Below are 18,195 nucleotides of genomic sequence, written 5' to 3'. Positions count from 1 at the left end.
CCAAAGCAGTGGCTGGGTGGTTTGCTTCACAATGATTTACTAACACATAATAGATCTCTAATTAAATCTTTTAAATGCATAGCATCCTCCCTGCAAAAATACATATGACAATAAAAAAGATGTTACAAAGATGGATATAGTTAACAAGGGTGTTCAGTTTAGATGACAGCCAACCTGAGGCAACATTTTACAAGAGATCACTGATTCTGATCAGTTTTCTGGCATTTCTAGACATCCACTGTTGAATCACAGTTTGAAAAATGCTGGCTTATGGAGATGCTCAATGGTCTTGTAAAACAAAATTGTTGCATGAAATGAAGTTTCCAAAGAAAATGAATCAAAATTCTGATTAGCAAAGACCAAGAAGCCTGTGCAACTTCAGTTTAATTCTAAATTGTGAACAGCATGAACACCAGCACAGTACAAATAAAAAGCTTTAAAAGATTTTTTTCTCTTCTCGCTAGTCAAATTACGATGCTTCTATACCTTGATTTTATAATTCACTTCAGTAAAGCAGCTCCCATTACAGAGTAAGCTGATCAGCAATAAACATTTCCCCTTGCTATAATCAGCAAGCTGCTTTCCGTAGCACACTGAGACAGTGGAAATTGAGTTGACCATTCTTTTTCACTCTGTTTTCCTCTCTGAATCAGACTATATAATTAATTCAGAAACCCAAAGTGGAATTACAGGGAAAAGCACAATCTGGTTTGATTAGCACTGTTAGAATCAAACCTTTAACAACTGATAGTTCAAGACCTAAGGAGGGAAACATTATCATTAAAATGGCTTAAGTTGAGCCAGCACACCTGTTCAGCAGCCATCTGTTGCAAAAGAATCACCATCTCTTCAAAGCTATTCAACAAAGATATTTTCCATTGTTAATTTCTATCACTCACTTTAACAACACCTGCATTTTTATTTGTGTATACACACACACAAACACATATTTTAACAAAAAATATTTTTGCTCTTCATCTTTTCTCTCTTTTCTCTCAGTCAAGCTAGTTGTTTAAGCTTGACTTTCACTTAATCAGCAGTTCTAGGAGAATTATTTGAGTGCTTTACCTACTAAAATGCAACCATGAGACTGAAACTAACACATACATTCCCAGACTGATTTTAAAGTAGTTGAGTATTAACAACAGCATCAACTGAAGAAGTATGAACTTAGCAAAGACTACAAAATGCATCCCACTGCTCCACACCTGTAATTGCATGGGTCTTCAAGGTCACTGAGCAGCTCAAATAATGAGGGAAAAATGGAACTTAAAATGGCAACAAGGAATGAAAAAATTTCACAATTGTAAAATGGAACAATTGGGAATTATAAAACAGGCTAAAACTTTTCAGCACAGAAAAAAAAGATGTCTAGGTGGTAGAAAGGTGCCCCAAATCATGACTGGCCTAGACAACACAATTAATGATTGCTTCTTCACTCTCCTATGATCCTGTTTTTCATGCAAGACCAGAGAGCATCAAATTGAATTAGAGCAAAAGGAATTCAAATTCAGTAAGAGGAATTAATTTTCCATATAGCACATGAAAACCGTAGAACTCATTGACACAGGATATGCTGGATGCCAGGATTTGACATGAGCTGAGTAAGAGATTAGGGAAGTTCATGGGGGGGGGGGGGGGGCGGGGAGGGGAGGGGAGTCCACTAAGGGCTCTTCTGGTTTAGGAAATCTCTAAGCAGCAAATATCTGAAGGCTTGCTGAGTAATCTGGAAAAGTATCTTAATGTGCCTATCTGGTCCTGGTACTTTTCCCTCCTGGCCAGTATTAGACAGAGAGGATACAATGTTAGATGGGTCTTTGGTCTGACCTTGTAGCTGGTAGTAAAAATATAACAAAGTAGAGGTCAGCCTGGGCTAACCTCCCAAATGGTTCCCCTGTTTTCGGAGGGGGTTTCCAGCCCTTGATGTAGCCATGATGGCAGCCATGCTGTCAATAGTATAAGGATAGATAATATTAAGCTAGTTCACATGTATGTTCACCCAAGCTGCAGTCACACAACGGACTAAGGTGTAGCCAGATTTATGAGCAAGCCCCCCAGGCTGCTTTCCTGGGGCTCCTTCTAGCTTTGCAGTAGGAATGGAAGTACATTCATTTGCCAAAAGGCTAAAAATTCTCATAAATACCAAGTAGAGGGGCTACCACTTTAAGCAAACCAAGTAATACTAACTTCTCAGTGTTCTCTTCTGCCCATTTTTCAGAGGTCCTGGGTTAGAGATTTGAGTGGGAATAAGAAAAGTTCCTGAAATACAATGCCTTGTACTCAGATGAGCCTACACTTGGATGGTCAAAAGGGGTCCCTAGAGGTACTAACACACTGTTTTTCAGAGCTAGCCCATGACATCCTGTTTTCTGTGAAAGGTAAAAAATCAAGTCCAGTATCAGCAGACTTCTTTCTATTTGCTCTACAATAGTCTTTATTATATCTCTATTATAGACAATTTCCTTTAAAATTGTTAGGAATTTGCTTGTTCACAAACAAACAAAACCTAATCTAGAAACCACTGTTTTAATCTACAAGATAGTCAAGTACGACCAGCTCCTTGAATCACACTCTTTCCAAACCCATAACTCTTCTTTCCCCACACCAAAATTGCTGAATGTAACCCCAGGAAATCAAGAACATGGCCATATTTCCTAAGCCTTGATGAAAATCAAATCAAATCAAATCAAATCAAATCAAATCTTATCATCCTTATGTTTTTTGTTGTTGTTGTTTTGAAATAAACTCAACAAAGATTACATTTCCTGGAGAATATTATGCTATTAAGTTTTGGCATCTGTGTGTGTATATATGTATGTGTGTGTGTGTTTGTGTGTGTGCATGTATGTAAGTATATATTTATACACACACATCAAAAAATTACAGCTCACAAAAAGTTTACTTGTGGAAATACAATGTGCATACTTTATATAAGCACTAGTCTGAGTGATTAAAAGAATACTCCAAAATGACAGTATTGAATAAAAAATAAAAAGAACATTGGCACTTAACATTTGAAAGGAAATGCATCTTTTAGAATATATGCCATAAATCAAAGAAGGAGAATAATTTGTTACTGAGCTGTTTACCACGATGCTTGTTTGCATTCATTTACAGACAGATAAGGTTCTGCTTTCCATAAAGTCTCATCTAGACAAGCCAACAGTTATTCCAATATGATTACTCAGGCACAGGATACAGATTCAGGTCATTCACTATTAAGTGGTAGAGAAAGACAATATCTAAGAAGAAAGGTTTCTAAATTTGAGGTATGTGAAATACTTGCTTTATTTTTAAAAAAATGTTACTATCAAATGCAAAAATAACTTGTAAAACGCAAATTCATTCTGCAATTATTCAGAACAACCTTAGTGCTGCTGAACAAACAATAAAAACTTAATTAGATGCAATAACAACTAACTTATAAAATCTATCTTCCATATACTATTCATAGATTGTTTCATCTTTTTTTAATTGATTATGATTTTTCCAGGATAACAATAGAAACATAAAAACAGCTATTAAAACAACAAGTTATACTTGTTCAAGTACATTGTACATGCATTTGTGTTCACATATACTCCAAGCTTTCATACAAAGTCACCTAAAGTAAATTTCTATATTCAATAATATCATTGCAATAACAGTGATAGTCTCAGATTATGAACAATGCAGGGTACAATGCTACCTTGCTCTCTGAATTTCAGGCTTTTAAATGCTTAGGTATGATTTCCAAATATGTGGTAAAAACTTCAAAAAATCTTATTAATTGTATGTACAACTGTATGCACACAAAACCTGTCCCTGTACAAACGTATGTATATGTGCTTGTGTTTGCATATACAGGCAAGTATCAGAGATCTGTTACTCTTTTTTTACTTACATATTGCATTCCCTGAGAAATAGGAAGAGCAACACTGTAATTCTATGCAAGGCTGATGGCGGAGCCTACAAAGAACCAGAACAACAGTTCCTTAAAGTGCCTTCTGGGGCTCAACAGTCAAAAAAGCAGAAGGAAGTAATATTATCTATGTGTTTCTGTCACTGTTTTCTGTTTGTTTTTGTAGTGATTTTTTTTTTATCAGAATATTATACACTAAGATGTCTATTGAAAGGACCTTACCAACAATTTAAGTTCAAATTCTCAAGTTCAAAAAATGTTAGAATGAAGGTCAGCTCTAAAATCCACATTCAAACAATTGGAATATCTGCATTATTATATAAGCTTTAATTGCATCACTGCATAGTATCTCTTATAGAAATCCCTACCGTGAAGAGTTTGTAAAATAAACTGGAGTTAAATGCTCAGAGAATTGATTTTGTTTACTGAAACATCCGGAAAATGTTGTAAGTAAGATAGCAGACTGCTGAGTAAGTGCTTCACCGTTCTGGTGGATGAGAATGGCTCTGTGGAAGCAAATCCTACCCTTCCACTCCAGTACACCTCTGTGACCCGTGGTAATTCACTCAGACCACATTTTTCACTACTGCTTCCTACCCTGCTAAGTGCCCACCTTGAGACCTAGGGCTCCAATCTGCAGAAGGAATTCATAGTACTTTCATAACACTCACTGCTACAGCTGAAAATAGCAATGGCTTTGTAGTTTTGAGAATACCAAGCACTACGTAGTGTTAAAATATTTAGTCATAAACTGCTCAGATTGGCTACCCAAAACCTTTTAACTTTAGCATATTTGTCATGCTCCAGTTACATCTCTATAAAATGGAGATAATTATTTCAAATCCTGTTTCCTGGAAGTATCATTGAAAACATAGATGTTAATATTTACAAAGCACTGTTCTAATGAATGCTGATAATAGTATATTTAGAGACAGTTTTGAAAAATGCCTAGTAAAGACAGATCACATGCTAGGGGAAGAGAATACAAGTATGCAGCTATACTGCAGTGTCCTGCAGGAAACACCATATAAAATTTCACCCCCCAAAATTGCATTGTGATGTACATACAGAGTAGGGCTGAACTAATGTTGCACAAAGTTTTTTATGAGTATGAAGATAGCTCTGATTTCTGAACTCACAATGCATATGCTTTTAAAGTTGTAGAACTGTTTTCTTAAAGATTTCCTCTGGGAAGATTTAAAAATAGCTATATTGCATGAATACACATTTATGTTGTCTATCAACAGGAATAAAAATTATATTTTTGAATATCATCACTTCTACATTTTATGGCATGTAAGAAAGTCACTGCAAATATTCCTGTTAGTATGATAACACGCTGTCCAATGATGGCTGAAATATTCATGAGATCTTTAAACTTAATCCTTTTTTTTTCCATTTAAGAAATCCACATGCGAGTTATCTTGAGAAAAGCAGTAAAATATTCTTAATCAACCTTCTAAAAAAATGTAAAGTGTAAATAGCTTGGCAACACATCTTCCATTCTAACTGCTATAACAAATGGATTAATTGCTGGGTAATTTAATCAGATGGCTTGCTGATACAATTTGAACAATGACTTGATGTGTGTCCAGCACTTGAAAAATTGGTATGGATTTTTCAGCTAAAAGAAGTCTGTCCAGATGGCCCTAAAATGAAGAATGGTACTCAAAATGTTGTTCCCATAGGATTGGCCAGCTGTACCTAACATGAAAATGCTTCTGTGATTTTTTAAAAAAACATTAAGTATAATGGAGAATACTGGAGAGATCGTTTAGATGTAATCCATTCACAGTTTAGAGTAATTGACTCAGTTGGCAGGAGTCAACTGAAATTCTGTTTTAATAGGCACAACTGCTAACACATCTATCTCATACAAACTATATCTAGAACTAAGATGCTAACTTTTTGGAAATTACTCTTCAATTCATTCTTCCTGGCTAACACCTCTTTTGGCCTTATTCAGAAATTTGCCACCTGAAAAAAAAAAAAAAAAGAGCTCTTCTAAAGAAGTCTAATACTCATACCACTGAGAAATATTTGAGGGTACTTTAAATATTCAAACAGATAAACAGTCAGGGCTCAACAGTTGGGAATAAAACCTAAAATACCTTCAATTGTGGAGAGGAGACATTTTTGGGTGAGCACTTGGTAACAGGCTTGCACAAGAGCTGGAAAAATTAAACAAGTCTCACACATTAGAAGCAGTATGTGTCACTTTTTATATCCCTATGAAGCTTTTATGCACATTAAAAAGCACATTAGCATCTTCCTGGAGCTCACTCATAGCCTTCATAGCAGAATTTTGTACTGCCATCTGACAAACCTGTATTCAGTCCAAGACTATGGTCTTTTGCATCTGCCGAGGGCTGAAAGTGTACTGAGAAAGAAAGCTGAATCCTTGAAACTTCCCACCACAGCAAAGAAGGAAATTTAACAGGGCTCCAAGGAAGACCCATTAAGACTTCATCAAACATCCATCAAAAAGGCAATCATAACTAGACTTTATAGGCTGGAATGGTACTAAAGGAAAAGCAAATAAAACAATTCTGATGGTTTCCGTCAAGACAGACAGAATCCCCACAAAGAGAAGAAAAATGTTATTTTAGTGAATGTAGCTACATATAAAAGAGGAAAAAAAATCCTAAGATTTTAATACTATCACATGTAATATTAAAATGTGCTTCCATAGTAATTTCTTAAAATCTAGGACTCATTCTATCATAAATAAAACCTCTATGAAAGTGCTCTGGTTTAAATGTTTATACAGTGTTTACATTTCTTTCTTTTATCCAGTCAAAGCTAGATTAGGTTACCTGTAATTGATTTTTAAGTATTTGTTCAATCTAATTTGTAGAAACAAATTGAAGATAGACCAAAGATATCAACAGCTGCTTATAAATAAGAGAAAAATAAAAAATCATGAGTTGTAAAATCTAACACAACACAAAACCATAATAATCTGCAATGATGGGTCCCATTAATTTCTTTTGGTACAATTCCTGCTTGTTAATATTAATTAAGTATACTGCCAGTATGAACACACAAAAGCATCATCAAGAAAAAATTTCTATAGTATGAGTAATTTAGATCAAATCAGGTGCAGGAAAATTAGTTTTTCTTGTGCTTTTTTTTCACTTACATTGCTTCATGAAAGAGTTTTGTTAAATAAAATGTAAAGCAACGGGGTTTTTTACTCTGAGAAGGTGGCAGGGACAAATACACTAGACTGTGTTAATGCAGGTAAACACTGAAAAAAAAGAATTAACCAGCAATCATACCAGTGGATACGGCTGTTAAGGAAAGTGTTCTTCAGCTGGCAGACTTCTTTCCAAAGAAAAGATTTAGAAATTTTTATGGTTTATCATTTTAGAAGGAAAAAAGTTTTGCTCCATATGAAAGTATATGACAGGACTATCATATACATATCACAGGGAGGGAAGGAAAATGGGAAGGAAGGATAAACTCTTTCAGGTCCTGGACGTTTTTCAGGACGATAAGGATAATCACAGTGGAAAGTGAGAAAATGACAATTACAATAATTTAAATCTTAATTATTTCAATGGTTTGGAGTAGTAAGCAAAGGAATCCTGCTTCTCTCATGCAGATGGAGAAGTCCTCTGCAAGACAGGCACATGGTAGCATATCTGGAAATTGTCCTAAGATAGGTTTGGAAGGTGAATTATACAGAGGTACTAGACTTCTTAAACCCTTAAGAATGACTGTATTTATTAGGTGTGTGATAACCTGAAGTCTATGATGGAGCACTGTATGGACAAGTGAAGAAAACCACAGTCAGTAGGTCTGTCTGGAGGGAAGACTGGAAACTAGAGTAAGTAACATAATAATAGCAATACAAGGACATTTTTTGGCTTCTCCACAGCACTTATCAAAAGTTTTCCAAAGAAAGCATGGAAATCTCTTTACTGTACATTTAATTTAAAAAAAAAAAAAAAAAAAAACAAAAAAAGCAGCTTTAACAGCTGCTTGTATATGAGGTTTTAAGACTACACTCTCTACAGTTGTTTTTGCTCTCAGAAGCCAAGAAAATGAATTAGGCAGTCAGAGAGAATTCAGACAACTGTATAATTTTAATTAAATCCTTTGGTAAAGCTAGTGATTATTTTATCCTAATAAAAGGTTTTAAAGTTTTAGAAAAATTCAATATGTTCCTGAACAATAGGTGCGGAAAATTTGGAGACTAAATCAATCAACAAGCTAGGAGTTAAAGGGATTTTAGTCTTGCCTTAAATGAAAATCTTCGTGCAGCTTCACCTACACAGTTTCAATTGAAAGCTTCAGTGATACAGGTGTCCAGTGCACATATTAACCCACATGAATGCTACTGATTTGCTTTAAAGTCATGGCAATACAAGAAACACAAACCTGCTGGTAGTATGTAATCTTAGTTTTGTTTTATATAGAGAGAGAGAGATTTAAAAAATAATTACTATGAATACGACTACCAAACATTTTCATCTTGAACTTGGTTTGGAGAGCTTAAAAGAGGAGCTGATACAGCATTGACTTGTGAATGGCTGATCTGTGAATGTCTTGATGTTCTTAGAATTAATTTGAGTATTCTTCCAGCATGTCACATAGTTTATTCTTCTGCACTGAATTTTTTACTGTGATCTGAAAGAGGTATATTATAGAATCATAGAATGGTTTGGGTTGAAAGGGACCTTAAAAGCCATCTGATTCCAACCCCCTGCCATGGGCAGGGACACCTCCCACCAGACCAGGTTGCTCAAAGCCCCATCCAGCCTGGCCTTAAATACCTCAAGGGAGGGGGCATCCACAGCTTCTCTGGGCAAACTGCTCCAGTGCCTCACCACACTCATAGTAAAGAATTTCTTCCTAATATCTAATCTAAAGTTCCTCTCTTTAGTTTAAAACCGTTACTCCTCGTCCTATCACCACACTCCCTGACAAAGAGTCCCTCCCCAGCTTTCCCATAGGCCCCCCTTAGGTACTGGAAGGCTGCAATGAGGTCTCCCCTGAGCCTTCTCTTCTCCAGGCTGAACAACCCCAGCAGCTCTCTCCACCTGAAAGAGTATCTAGAGAGAGAGGATAGAAAAATCAAGAAATGTCCTATTTATATGAATATGGTGTGTAATTATGAGTATGTTTAGGATTTCTTACTTCCAAAAAAAGCTGGATGAAAAGATGCTGCTAAAGGAAGCATCAGGAGGGGCAAAACAGTGACAAAGTCACTGAGAGGATAATGGTGAACCTAAACTTTGTGGAATGTTCCCCCCTCATGGTCAAGCTGAGGAGACACACACACCCTCCAGAGGAACTGAAATATTAAAAAAAAAAAAAAAAAGAAAAAAAAAAGAAAGAAAGAAAACAGAAAAAAAAGAGAGAGAGAGAGAGAGAGAGAATGCCCACATTTATCATAGCTATCTTACACACTCAACTGAAGTGCCTAAGAACCTAGTAATACTGTTTTCCCTTTTCGGGGGACATGCATATCTTCAAAAAGCATTTTTACCTGCCCGAGGTCTACATTGTCTTCTACAGACATCTGTCTCTTACTACAAAAAGAATAAGGGTGCCTGCAGTCCTACTAAACTACTTCAGCTAGTGGGATAATAGACCTTTCTATGTTTTGAAATTTGGCCAAAATGTACTAGATAGCAAAGAAAAAGAGCTAGAAACAAAAGAAGTGGAAACTCCTGGAGGGCTTCTCCTGCCTCCAGAAACTGAGGTAACTACTCTGAATGGCATGCAAACATGAATATGACCACAGGGAACAAGCACAAATATGGAAGCAGACCTCAGTTCTTTTCACCATCCTGTTCATAGGTCTGAAGGTCTATTTTGCTGTTAAAAAAAAAAAATAAAAATTGGAAGGAAAGAGTACATTAAGGTAAACATGATTCAGGCCTGCCATGCTAATGCAGCTGAGAAGCAAGAGCCTACAGTTCTGTCCAAAGGACAGAAAGCCAGAAGTGCCCTCAAGGGACAAAAAGTTGTATGAGACTACAGAGTGCTTTATACCCATAACGTAGCACAGTTTCTGTAGAGCTTGTTTACATTGTCAAGTGTATCTGTACTCAAGAGTGCTAAATGCTGAGCTGGTACAAACCATTGTGGCTTTGCAGCTTGTAAATGAGCAATGCCATTACACAGCTGGCTGTCTGGATGCCATAAAAGTTCTACTTATCACTGAATGTATATGTTCTATCTCTAAGTTGCAGCAGGTCTGCCTTCCACTTCTGGTCCTGTTTTCTTCATGGTGAATTCAGCCCATCCTCTAAATAAACATCCCCATAAACAGATGTTAAATTAACTTATGAGCAGAGTTGAAGCAGAAGAGATGCTCATCCACACCAGGAAAAGAAAGCAGAAAACTATAGCATAAATATCTAAAATTAACAGTGAATTTGTCAGGAGACGGTAATGGTTCAAAATGCATTGTCTTACTGTCTGCTGACCTGTTAAGTGCTTCTTTCTCTTACGAAAAATTATCACAAGGAACTAAAGGGTATCCCATTGTATCACAGAATGTTGAAATCTGACAATGCATTTCTCAGGTTGAGTGCAGAAGTGCTTCATTTAGATACAGATCTGTCTTCTTCAATTACCAATGAAGACTACAAAGCATTTTAGTAATGCCATATGTCAATTTAGCTTGCTGAGATATCCTAATTGGCTCCTTTTTTAACTTCAGTGATGGCAGGAAAAGATGTGCTTAGCAGTCATAAGTATTTATGCCTTGGCACTACTAAATATCTAGCCAGTTCTGAGACTGAAGGTATCTGCAGAAGATTCAATGTTGATATATAATACCTGTTTTTAATGTGCTGGGGAGAACCAAGACACTTGAAGCTTCCATTCACCATAATAGCAAGCCGTGTGCAAAGGGCTTCACATTCCTCCATACTACAAAACATGGTGGAGAAAAGAAAAAGGGGTTAAAAGAAGACAAGTGAAAACAGAGAACACTATTTATACCTACCTTTAATTAAAATGGAAGTAATCTGAACAGCTGAAAAAATAGGTACAACAAAACCTTTGGCTTTAACGGCAACAGTTGAAATTGTAGCCCTCGTTGGTTCATACCAAAACATAATTACCACATGACAGATAGAAAAGAGCCTCAAAACTGAGTTTATGGTTTTAGTCCATAACTAATTTGACCAATCTAGCTATGATACAAAGGTTTTATTACCACACACCTGGTAGGCAGTCTCAGAAATGCCACTGAGTGTGAGACCATTATTCCCTGTAAAACATGTTTGTGGTCATTTTAAGCAAAGGGATAGAGGGAGAAAAATGAAGTTTGCTCAGCTCACCTCTTGCAAAATATATCTCCTTAAAAAGGAAAGTTACCCTTAGCCTGACTGCAGGACAGAAGAAGATGCAATACACTATAGTCCAAACAGAATTTAGGACATGGAAAAGCAACTGAATAGAATAGCACGATTCTGTTAGATATGGCTGCTTCAGATGATAAAGAATAACTTTGACTTGTAAAGCTTAGGGCAGATATGCTGCCTTTCTACATATTACACAGAATTATGTAAGCATTTCTTCCAAAGTATTGCTTCAGACAGGACATCAGTCAGGACATATTCATCAAAGAGTTGACTTCTCAAAGAGAAGTCAAAGTTGTCTGATGTTCTTGCAGTTCACTGTGCTTACTTCCCCATTGCCTCTGAGAAAGCTAAAAAGTCTTCTTGAATGCCTCAGCCATATAGCAGTCCAAATTATAGTATTTACTGAGTGAGCAGGGAGATTAAGTACCCTCCTAGGAATAATTTTCTTAAAATGGGACAGGAATAGGGTGAAAACTGCCAAACCACAAGCCACTATGTTTGAGAGAGATGGGGAGACAGCTAACGCATTTTCCCACAAAGCAGGAAGTTAGCTGAGTCATTTTGGCACGTAGTATGTCATAATGCTCCTCTTGGCATAACAGTTCCCAGTTAGGACAAAATAACACAAATTTAGGCCTGTATGGACAGTCAATACAACCACATGCCTCTCCTGCCTCAAAACACAAGTTGCACATTTTTTCTGAAAATGAAGTAAATAGGTCTCAAAAGCCAATCTTTACACAGGAAACCATTTCTATACCTCGGTGCATTTACTTGCTGATATGCATAAAGATTCATTTCATAAGAAGGAATACTTTACTTATGAAGCAGCCTTCAAGAGAATAATCTCAAATAAATCTCCAATGGCCTTCAGCAAATGGTATAAAATAATTTCTCCTTCATCCAACCTGGCACAACAATGTCTGATTAATTAGAAACGAGATGTGTACACTATCACTGTACTTATAACTGCTTCAGCCAGAAGTCATTAATTTGTGGAGCTGAATGAGCAATTAGTTACAATTTATTTGATGGATTTATTTATTTATTTATTCTGTTCACAGCATATTAATAATGAGACCACACATCTCTTCTGTTTAGCTGGTGTTTGACAACAGAGGGTTCTTACTATGACTGGAAAGTTAAAGCAAAATTTACTGAAGATGATTTAATTCACACTGTGTAACTTCTGTTCCCTAATGAGTGAGCTGGTAAACACTTAGGGATCAAATACAGGTATGTGCTTTTGAAGATTCAGTTTCTATAAACAGAATTCTTGAAACTTCTGAATGCATTTTTTTCAGCAACAATGTCGCACGCACATGTACAGGGACAACAAATAGACGTTTTGAGAACATCTGAAAAATTTAACATCTAGCAAACCTATAAGGAAGTTTTGCTACATTCTGTTATTGATTCATTTACCTTTCAAATTTCATTTGGCCAAAACATCATGTTGCTGTTTTGATTAATCATTTTTTGTCCTTTCTGGGCATGTTTTCATGACCTTCAATCAAAGACATTTTATATATAATTATACTGACTATACTATATTCCCTAGGGGAACATGTAATTTATTCCATTCTACTATAGACATTACAAAACAGTTCTGATGTTTTCCCCAATAAAATGATGCACCAATAACCATACCAAAGAATTGACAAGATACACGCTTCCAAGAAGACAGGGTCAATCCTTCCATTTCCAGCAGTGGATACAGAGAATAGCTGAGGTATGTGTCTTTAGCATACTACAGCATTCTCCTTCAATACACTCATGCAAAACAAAATCATTAATAAAATCAGAAATCAGAAAAGGGCTTTCCACTCCCATGTTTCTAAGGATTTGTAAAGTGGGCAACTGCAAAAGGATAACTTTTGTTCTGAACAAGAAGAGATGCTGCAACATTGAATGGAAAGAGCATAGAAAAGGGAAGAATCACTGCATCATCTTTCTGCCTGTAGCCTCCTTAAGCCACAATCTAATCCTTGAAAAATGTATATGGAAAATATTTATGATTTATGTAAGTTCAACTTTCATGAGCAGGAAGGAGTTGCCATAAGATACCAAAAATAGTGAATATGAGAGTGAAAAAAGAGTGAATATGCCTTCAGAATATGCTCCTCTGCACTCAGTTAAGAGCAAGTGAGGAAGGAGAATAGGAATATGCTTGCTGCTGTAATAAGGGTCGCACCTGTGGGATGTCAGCACAGCTGCACAGCCATCCTGAACTTCCTTCAGAATGGTTTTCCAAAGGTAGCGTTTAGAGCAAGGATCCATCCCGGAACTGGGCTCATCCTATGGGAAAAATGAAAATAATGATACAGCAGCATAGGAAAAAGCAGACTTCCAGCCCAGCATGGACAGAATTCACAGTAACAGTACATATTTGTCTCTTTTTAAAAACTATGGTTTGGGGAGATAACTGAAAAGACACCCTGATCAGTTTTTTGTGTTAGTACATTTAACTTCATTTCTATATTTATAAAATGCATTTTTTTTTATTCAAGAGATGTGTATGTGTGTGTGTGTATATATGTAATATATATATGTATATATATACATTCTGCAAGGTTTTGGTTTGTGTCTGTTCCCCTACATGCATAGCTGCCATGAGCACAAACAAGTGCTGAAGAACTCCTGTAACTCATAGCTGCTTGCTACTGCTCACCCCATACAAGGCATGGACAGTATGTTTGGACTCTACATCCTCCAGCTGTTACTCCTAGAGTCCCTTTAGAAAAACTCCCACCCATGACGGAAAGAATCCACAGAACTAAATAATGACCCAACCAGCGCTGCCCAATGCAAACTCTCTGACTTTTCCTGTTTCCAACTCAGATGGCTTCCACGGAGAAAGAAGCAAAGCTACAAAAGGCTACATTTCCCCTTCCTATCTAATCCTGCTGTACTCAGTAGATCATCCTGCTGTACTCAGTAGATCAAATTTTGACCTCTTCTACTCATAGAAACATAAGAAATGGTATCTTATTGTCAAAAGCTATTCTCTGTCACAACAAAACTAGCGAGAAGTCTCTTTAACTCTTTAAACTCTTTAAGTTAATTTTAATACTGTACAATTTCATGAGGGCTGTCAGCACCTTCATGACATACCAAATTAGGATAGCATGGGCTTGGCTAATGTATTTGCAGCAAGGACTCCTAGCTGAAAATTGTAAGCAGAGTTATCAAGAAACAAAGCAAATAAAGCATCCTGTCTGATGCTGATTGTGGTGCTTAGCTACCAACAACAAAGGTGAAAAGGAATTCCGTTCAGCCTCTTAACTGTAGAGGGGTAACAAAACAAAGATTAAAAGCAGTAAAACTGAAAATAAAATATAATAATGATAATAAAAACTACGGCTATCACCTAAATTAATAGCTACAATCCTGGATGCGAGCTGGAAGCAGATACAGTAGTTTACATTGGTGCTTTTGCTTCTCAGACAAAAAAAAAGGGAGAATTTTTTTAAAATACTGAGCAGCTCCCTTAAAATCAGATAGCTTTTTTAAAACCAACCAAATCTTTTAAAGTGTTTCACATGTTTATACATTTCTTTCCTTTTGTCATTACATATGCAATAACATCTGCCCTGAAGGTATGGCTACTTGCTGTAGCAAGCTGTCATAAAAACATTAAAAAACAGTTGGAGCATTTTCTAAGATCAGGAAAAAAGCACTGAATTAAGATTATCTCCTTTTACTAACTGAACCAGCGTCAGTTTAAGCATAAAATGTAAATAAAATAATTCAACTCAGAAGTGAGTCAACATTATGAAGCTAGAAGAAACAAAATATGTCTCATTTTCAGAACATACACAGCTTTGGAAATATAAACCCTACAACAACACCAATTTTATATTTTTCTACTTAGTCTGTGATCTATGACTAGAAGTACTATTTGCCCTCTCAACTCTGGGGAACAAATCACGTCCTCCTGACAATTCTGAAAGGCTGATTCAACCACTGAACTGGTTGAGATCTTCCCACCCAAGGTTGGAGGAAGAGTGGTCTCATCTCTAGTGAAAAAAATATGTAGTGATGACAAAAAGAATACAGTACAAAATTCCCATAGCTTTGTAATTCCATGATCTTCAATACAAAAGACATTGTTTATGCTGGAAAGGCTAGTTTCAAGCCTAAATGAATGGTAGAATGTGGGCACCAAGACAACACATAATTCAATTTAATACCATTCAGGATTAGTGAATCCAATAAAACCATAAAAAACGGACAAATTTATGAAGCATGATGAAGCAAGGAATATGAAAATCCTCAAAAAGACAGGTAATTAGTAACGCCAGCACCAAATTACTCACTAAAATCAGAATCTTCCTTCTTGAGACAGCCAGTAGAAATGTTCATATATATTTTTCTCATGTTATATTCAAAGTAAAGAGTACATACATCATTAATGTATTTTACAGCATTTTTTTTTCTCTTCTACATAAAGAAATCTTAACATAATTATTTATCTATTTGGGTCATCGGATGCTATAATTGCATTTGTACTTGTTTGGGGTCCTTTTTCCTTGCCTATCCCATTGCCCCAAGGAAAAGAAGAAAAAAGAAAAAAGGAAAAACAATGTCAGATTGTGATTTGGAAGCACTGGTGAATAAAATTCATACAAAGTTCATACAGCAAAGCAAACAGGACAGTTGATCACTTGTGTATCAATTACTTCTTGACTGACCAGAAAACTACCTGATTATTATTAAAGCAACACGCAAGACAAGGAAATTCAATGCATTTATCATGTTTCCAAAGTAGCCGCAGTACTGCCTCTACTCACCAGTAAAAGTATTTGGGGTTTACCAACTAAAGCCACAGCAGTAGAGAGCTTTCTCTTTGTGCCAGCACTGTATGTTCTCACCAGTTTGTCAACATGGGCATTGAGATGCAACCGGTTGACAAGGTCTTCTGCTACCTGCAGTTTAGAAATTTGAAAGTCAACAAAGACAAGCCAAATAAGGCAGCATTTAAATACCCTGTTCGTGCAGATTAAAAGCAAACATACAAGTTACTTCCTTATTTACCCCCATTTGCTGCATATTATTACTTCTGAATCATAGAGGTGCACAAAAAGCTACTTTGGGACCCTTTTCCTCCCCACAAAGAATAAGGATTTTCTTATATAGAAAATTTGGCTTTGTCATTCCTTGTAACAGTCATTTGCATTCACTTTGGTTTACCAGCTCAATGATCTAAAATGTTCCTCATTTCACTTAGTTCTCCAGTATTCACCTGATCAAACACCTCAGTGACTGAAATTCAGGAAATAAAATTCTACATCAGCCACAAAAACGGTAATGGCAGAAAAGCAAGTCATGGATCAAATATTTACAGTTTCTTAAAGACAAAAGGTAATTTAGGATTAAATTAGCAGACCTCTGGAATAAAGGGGAAGGGCAAATTAGACCCAGTTCTTGAGTGTAATTGCTTAAATAAGTATTTCTGATCTACGCTGGTCATGCACAAATGTGCAGCAGGAGACAATGTTTATATCCTCTATGGCCTTTCTTCTCTACCAGTCAGAGACAATCCTAATGTACAAGGCTCCCTTAAATACTGCTGCTAAAGAACTTTAAGTGTACCAAGAGCCTTGTTCCACCTATATCAACTATCACTGCTAGACCATCCAAAGAGACCTCATGCAAAAACATGTAGGAGTCTTCTACTCAGCACTAACAGACACCCTGCAAAACACTATGTGTTTAGAGGCATGCTGCTGGGTGGCTCTATCATCATCAGGTGATCAAGTTCATACTATAGCCAATCTGCCTTTATGCTAGATGTAGCACAACCAGGGGATTCTTGTAACAAGTAGTTGCATGATGCTCTAACTCATGTTTCAGATCCAACACCAGAGCATCCACTACAGTATTATGCATTATTTTTGCTCCCTCTGTGCTACCTTCAGCAAAAAGCAAATACTGGAAGGATTAGTCACATCAGATGGACAGTGTTGAGTTAATTTAGAAAATCTAACAGAAAACAATATATCAATCAACAATATTGTGAATATTTACTATCCATTTCAAGTAAACTGCCATAAGCAATCATTTTCATGAGAACTTTATGCAATTTCCTTAGGAGACAATACTCAAGATATTCATGACCCTTCTAGCAAAATTTTCAGTAGTATGCATAAAAATAAAAGACATCTCCAAGAGGTAGTTCTTTGTAGGCAGGAATGATGCTGCAGTGGTAGGAATCTGGAATGCTCTAGCATAGACACTGGCACTGGCATTCCAAAGTCACTTGTGTTCTGTGTACCTTATTGTATAACCTGAGAGCAGTGGATGTTCTCAGACAAAACCTACATTCAAAAAAAAAACCTTAATCAACAACCATCAAACCATCCACAAGCAATTTTATACTGAAAAGTTCACATCTTCTGCTGTTTCAGAGGTAATTCATAGTGTTTTGCTTTCCTTTAGACACTATTGCTGTATACCAGTACCAGTGCTGCAAACTCAAATATTCTGTGGCTTTAGAAACAGTTGAAAGCCTAAGCTTAATTAGAAGATATAACAGCTGAGAGTCTTTTGTTTTTGTTGTTGTGTTTGTTTGGTTTGGTTTGTGTTTTTGCTGTTGTTTTGTTTTATGTTTCAAACATAGGTCTTCTTATACACTCAAGCAGCCTGTAAAATAAATACCTCTAAAGCACATGGTAAACTGCTTATCCACTCTACTAGCTGATTTAACATTGCTACCACTGGAAATGCATGCATGTTAGTGATGAGAGGATTATCCTCCTACAAATCACAGAATCATAGAATATCCTCAGTTGGAAGGGACTCACAAGGATCATTGAGTCCAACTCCTGGGTCCCCAAAGGATCACCCAAAAAATCAGACCACATGTCTGAGAGCGTTGTCCAAACGCTTCTTGAACTCCAGCAGGCTCGGTGCTGTGACCACTGCCCTGGGGAGCCTGTCCCAGTGCCTGACCACCCTCCGGGT

The 18,195-nt window shown here is 36.5% G+C and overlaps 1 protein-coding gene across 1 annotated transcript in view; it reads right to left on the bottom strand.

Annotated features, from left to right (window-relative positions):
- Nucleotides 1-18,195, bottom strand: part of ABCA13 (ATP binding cassette subfamily A member 13) — a 197,800-nt gene that overhangs the window by 4,798 nt on the left and 174,807 nt on the right. Inside the window, exons 57-59 of the mRNA XM_050708769.1 lie at nt 16,023-16,157; nt 13,424-13,527; nt 10,700-10,792 (exon numbers count right to left, since the gene is read on the bottom strand). Coding sequence (XP_050564726.1) covers nt 10,700-10,792; nt 13,424-13,527; nt 16,023-16,157 — 332 coding nt within the window. The remainder of the gene's footprint in view (nt 1-10,699; nt 10,793-13,423; nt 13,528-16,022; nt 16,158-18,195) is intronic.

This window comes from Cygnus atratus, chromosome 2 (genome assembly GCF_013377495.2).
Source record: "Cygnus atratus isolate AKBS03 ecotype Queensland, Australia chromosome 2, CAtr_DNAZoo_HiC_assembly, whole genome shotgun sequence".
In the NCBI taxonomy this organism is placed as follows: Eukaryota; Metazoa; Chordata; class Aves; order Anseriformes; family Anatidae; genus Cygnus; species Cygnus atratus.
The sequence above is the reverse complement of the archived record's forward strand: the minus strand, read 5'-3'. Positions and strand labels throughout refer to the sequence as shown.